General features: G+C 38.3%; 1 protein-coding gene across 1 annotated transcript in view; it reads left to right on the forward strand.

Moving 5' to 3' along the window:
• Positions 1–5,467, forward strand: part of PIEZO2 (piezo type mechanosensitive ion channel component 2) — a 206,138-nt gene extending 200,671 nt beyond the window's left edge. Inside the window, exons 52-54 of the mRNA XM_087961504.1 lie at positions 73–152; positions 1,918–2,098; positions 4,553–5,467. Coding sequence (XP_087817630.1) covers positions 73–152; positions 1,918–2,098; positions 4,553–4,805 — 514 coding nt within the window. The 3' untranslated portion in view covers positions 4,806–5,467. The remainder of the gene's footprint in view (positions 1–72; positions 153–1,917; positions 2,099–4,552) is intronic.
• The last annotated feature ends 533 nt before the right edge of the window (positions 5,468–6,000 follow it).

Here is a 6,000-nt window from a genome sequence, read left to right on the forward strand (position 1 = left end):
AGATCAGTTATGACACAATATTGTAAATAAATTTCTATTAAATATCCTTAAATCATGTTGTTCCTTACCTAGGATGCTTGCTGGAGTATATCCACATTACGTCAAGGCACCTAGCGATAATGTTGCAAAACCTATAAAACAACTCTTGGAAGGTATGAATTTTCAGCATTCTTTCAAGTGATAAAATATTGTTTTGTAATTTATGAATCTCCCATGTTGCAGATTAAGGGTTGGGGATGAGAAACAAAAACCAAAAATCAAATGTTTCGTTTTGTGGTCTCTCAAAGGCTAACAGAAAGTGCTGATGAAATGTTTTTTCTTGCATCTATAATCTTTTAATGATTTATCTCCTATGGCCTTGATTAAGGGACAATAAGAGGGTTTTCATGACCTTGAGAAGGTATTAAAGGCATCCTTCGTGGAACCAGGTTTTCCTTATATTTCGGGGGGGGGAGTATCCTCTTCCCTCTTGATTTTATCACAACTTGCATTGCAGGTAGTCCTTGCTTAATGACCCTAATTGGGACCAAAATTTTCATCACTAAACAAAATTCTCATAAAGTGAATTACCACATGTCTGCATCATTTAGTGGCATCACTCCTGGTTCCCAGTTATGATCATTAAGATAGAACCTCACACTTTTTGGGGGGTATGTCATGCTGGACTCCGCTTCAGTTCCCGCCACCTGCCTAACCCTGCACTTCATCACCACTACCTACCTCTGCCTACTCCTGTCAGCCCTACGTGACCTTCACTATCTTCTTCCACTCCTGACAAGGTGTGCCTGACTAAGGCAGCTGCTAGCCCTTCATGAGACCTTCATGTGGCCTTGCAAAGCAATGGGGAGGCCTGGTGATGCAACAGGTGCAGCGTTCCAAAAGTGTCAGCAGCTGCTTCTGCTGGACACACCTCATTGGCAGCACGAAGAAGATGGCAACAGTCAGCAGAGGGCAGAAGAGATAGGCAGTGGCAGCAGGGTAAGGCCAGCCAAAAGGCTGGAGGGAGGGAGAAGATAGGCAGATAAAAAAAAAAAGTTGAAATGCATGCTGGCAGTCATAAATGCAGGCAGCTTTCCAAACGCTCAAATTTTATCACATGACCAGGGGTGTTACAAATGGCTGTACATAATTTGGAGGACTGGCTAACAGTACATCATCATAACTTTAAAAGGTCTCTAAGCAAATGGTCATTAAGCAAGAACTACCTACAGATTATAAGGCCTTGTATATTGAAACAGTTTTGCTTATGCAGTATTGCTTACAATCAAGGAAGTGATCTTGTTCAGCTACAGCACTGCAGTGGAAGGTAGCATGTTAGGCTAAGGGAGAAGGATTTCATTTGCTTCCTTTTATTTTCAGACATACTGATACAGGCCTTGATCAGACAATCTGAAGGCTTAAAAGAAGGATGGCTAGTTCTAAGTTTTCAGAAGGTATTCTCTTTTCTAGACACTAATCTTCAGAGATACAGTATACAGAAGTATATTTTGACATTAAATTAATTCTTCACTGAGAACAGATGCAGTGGCAAACTTATCTCTAACATAAATTATTTTACAATTATGAAACATTTGTATGGTGTGAGGTCATTGATTCCATATTTTTTGTAGGAAATTGAGAAAGTATTTTCTTGCTTCTCTGAGTAGCTCATGGGTGTCCAACCTTTTGACTTTTCTGGGCCACATCAAGTGAAAAAGAATTGTCTTGGGCAGCATATAAAATATGTAATATAATCAATGTATATAAACACAATGTATATAAACATATAAATGTGAAGTTTAAAGTTTATGATCTTGTGGGGCCACATTACTAGCTCTCCAGGGCTGCATGTGGCCCATAGGCCGCAGGCTGGACACCTCTGGAATAGCTAATAAAGAGGATGGGTTTTTTTTTTGTTCCTTCTCTTCTTTTTTGTAGGTGGGAAGTTTAAAGATATCACTGTTTCACTATCCAATAATAACAAGTCCGGTGAAATTCATGAATGGTGGGTTTTAAACCAGAAGAACAAATTTTTGGAGCCAAATAAAACTAGTTTGGAACTAATAGTGTTCAGTGACAAAGTCAGTCCTCCCAGTCTTGGATTTTTGGCAGGTTATGGGTAAGCAAATACTTCATGTTAACATTATTATCTAATATAAGACATGCCGTTATGTTTCGGGAGCATTACTGTTTATATTTACATTATATTGAAGCAAACTTTCTTCACATGTGATCATCTGAAGGAGACTGGTTTCATTGCCATTATCTCCGAAGACCATGTCCAAATTATCAAATTATTATGAATGGCTGAAAAAGATCAAGTTCTAAAGACTGTAAGATAACTGAAAACTCTAGATCAGGGGTGTGAAACTCACATCACAGCATTGTCATGTGACATATCAGGACTTTTTTCCCTTTGCTAAACCAGGCGTGGGCGTGGCCAGAGCATGATGCATCCGGCCCATGGGCCAGAAGTTTGACAGCCCTGCCCTAGATGATAAAATATATCCAGAAGAGTCTGTCATAACTATTCTCCATGCACATAATATGGGCATCTATTCAGATGTATACAGCTGTAAAGTAGGTCCTCTCACAAGCCTATGCTGCTTTCAGTAGATTCTGAAGGAATAAAAAAAAGTATTTAGATTATGATCATTTGATTTATTCCTGCTGTGTGTCGGATCTCATGCTTCCATCCAGACCTGGCACTGTTCAGCAGTTATGGATCCAATTTGGAACATATACTCCAAAGAGCTCCAAGCCAGTTAAAATTGGTCCCTAAACTGCTGTTGAGGTAATTCCCCGTTAGGAGAATGAGCGCATACAGGGAGACGTATTTGAGAGAAGTGTTTGAATAATACACACACAGTACACAGATACACTGTACAGTAAATGTAGGTTTTTACTTCCAGAAAGGTTTAAGCAAAGTCCAAAATAAGCAGTCCAAAGTCATTCACAGGTAAAATCAGTTAGTTTTCATCCAGGGATAATCCAAATATCAAATTCCAGTGTCAAAAACAGTTCAGTATCAGACTTACATTAAATCCAATAATATCAGTCAATTAGAAGAAATGGAACAACAGCAATACTTTCCAACAGAAGGAAACAGAGATACACTCACACTCTCTTCTGAGACTCAGACTAAAACAATCCAGGTTTCTGGATTGCAGTTTTTGCAATCTCTTAAAGACATAGTACTAAAATGTTTATCCTGGTCTATATATTTCTAACCCAAATACCTGTTAGGTGACTTATATTCCTAACAACTGCAATTCAAACTTCACATTTTTCTACTTTTTTATAGCAATTGCTTCAGTGGTGAAATGCTACCAGTTCGGCCCAGTTCCACTGAACTGGTAGCAAAAAAAAGTGCCGACGATCAGCTGAGGGGAAAAAGAAGAGAAAAGTGCAGGATCAGCCCCCCCACTCACCCCTGTGCTTTTCTGTTCTTTATCCTCTCACCTGATTGGCGCAGCAGAGCTTCAGCTTATTTTGGAAAGCTGCGCACACATTAGGTGCATGCGCACATGCACGCGTGAAGTGTGCGATCACCAAACCGGCAGGGAAACTGGTAGAACCCCACCACTGAACGGCTTTCGTATCTGATAACATGTTTAGACATGGGTGTCTCTGCTTTCATAAATTTTAAAAGGTGATCGTTATCAATTCTTATCACATCACTTTTATCCTTGTGACCGATTAGAAGATCCTGTAACTGGATGAGAACATTAATGGTAGTTTTACCATCAATAAAACAGAATCAGAAATGAGACTGAATCCAGATAGTTCCATTTTAATGGAAGAATTTACTGGGGCTGAAAGCTCCCATAGCTAATTGATCCCACCAATTTGCAATTTGGGTTAAATATAGGCAACAGAGTATCATCCAGCCCACTCTTTTCCACATTAATGAGGTGAAGGCTGGAAGAGCTTGAAAGCAGACAAGGGTTTATAATAAGTATATAAAAGTCAACTGCTCCCTCCCATCGGAAAAACAAACATCATTCAGACCATTGGGGTACTCAAATAGGAAAAAAGAGATGCAAAATTTCAACCAAGGGACTGCTTGAGACTCATCATTGGCAGTTGACGATTTTATGCTCTACGTATAGTCCCTGGCTTACAACTGTAAATGGACCTGGAATCTCGGTCATTGAGTGAAGCAGTCTTTAAGATGTCACATGACCACTTTGTTTAACAGCTGCAATCATCAGTTGCAGTTATTAAGCAATCTTGTGGATTATTAAGTAGACAGAGTCCCAGGTAAAGAGTGCAAGATGTCGGGTAGGGCAGGGAAGAGACAAGGTGAGGTGTGAGTTGGGAGGTTGCTGTGGACAAGTCCTTCAGCTTTGGGGCTGAAAATCCCTGGCAAAATCCGAGGAGAATTTTCAGCTGCTCAAGGGAGAGACACTTGCACACAGCCTGCACCAAGCCACCCCATCCATAGCTTACCTCTTTCCTGAGGCATCTCATGCCCCTTATCTAGCCATGCTGCATCTCTGCTCTGTCTGTCTGTCTCCTTTCAAATTATTGCACATTTTTAAATGTTAATGTTTTCTTTCATGTTTTTCAGAATCATGGGTTTATATGCTTCAGTTGTGCTGGTAATAGGAAAATTTGTCCGTGAATTCTTCAGTGGAATCTCCCACTCTATTATGTTTGAAGAGCTTCCCAATGTGGATCGTATCCTAAAGCTGTGTACAGATATCTTCTTAGTGCGGGAGACTGGTGAATTAGAACTAGAGGAAGATTTATATGCTAAGCTAATATTCCTGTACCGTTCACCAGAGACTATGATCAAATGGACTAGAGAAAAAACAAAGTGATCTAATTGGAGTTCAAAAAATTTGGATTTTTTTTTGAAAAAAAAAAAGAAGCACAAAATTCACTTTTATAATTGGGAAGCAATTTTTTGTTCATGGAATTTGCTTGCTTCCTTAGGGAAAAAAAGCTTTTTTTCCAGATGCAACTATTATTAATATCAGAAACACTTTCTTTTCAATTTAGTGAACAGCATTATCTGCAACCACATCTAAGTTAATTCTGAGCAGAAAAAAAGATATCAAAATAGAATATGAGATCTTTTGCCTGAAAAGAAATTTTGAACTGTGCAATTTGGTATTTGACATCAGTGATTCTCAAGGATCTACCATGATCCAAGTTGCTCATCTAGGAAATCCAAGGCAATTGATCACAGTTGGTGCTGAAGGCAATTTTACTATTTGCATTTCTAGGAAAACAGATCTGTTAAAGACTAAACAGTTGTTCAGTTCTGGAGGGAAAAAGACTGAGTGATATAATCATTAACTGCCTTATTTTATTTGAACAATTAAAGAAGATATTGAAAACATCAGTGACTTTACTCAGGAAAATAAACTGTCAATCTTCAACTAATAGATAATAATAGAGAAATATTGTGATGTTTTTGCTGGGGCCATTTTCTCCACCTGAAAAGTAATGAAAAATAAAGAAGACGGTTGAATCATGAGCAGCCTTTGTGGACTAATCTTTTTCTTCAATCACTACAAATTGTGCTTTCCCCTGACATTTTAATGTGATGATATGACTTGTATTTAGCATTTCCTTCCAGTGTTTCAGGTATATCATAACGTTTACATATTCCACTACCCATTTTTATGTCCAAGATGTCTTTTTAAAATTCCCAGTCACGAGAAAGTATATATATGTATGTATATATGTATATATGTATATATATTGATATTGAGAAATGGGTTTTTCCTAAATTATTGCTATACGTGACACAGGCTGTTTAGCAAAAGACACTGTAGCATGAATATTTAGTGCTGAAAAATAGTTTTCATTTGATGATTTAAAGCACACTGTTTCTTAACATTAATTTTAATTATAATATGGTAAGAGATTATGCCATCATTCCCAAATAGAATGCCGTTCAAAGGTAATGGAATTGCTATTCCCAGAGCATCATGTTGGGAATTGTGGGCTCAAAACTGATAGAGGGAGCCAAGTTGGGGAAGGATAGGATAACTGTAGTTTTCATTC

This window comes from Notechis scutatus, chromosome 3 (genome assembly GCF_049901735.1).
Source record: "Notechis scutatus isolate UNSWTSFEM ecotype Mainland chromosome 3, rNotScu1.2, whole genome shotgun sequence".
Classification (NCBI taxonomy): Eukaryota; Metazoa; Chordata; class Lepidosauria; order Squamata; family Elapidae; genus Notechis; species Notechis scutatus.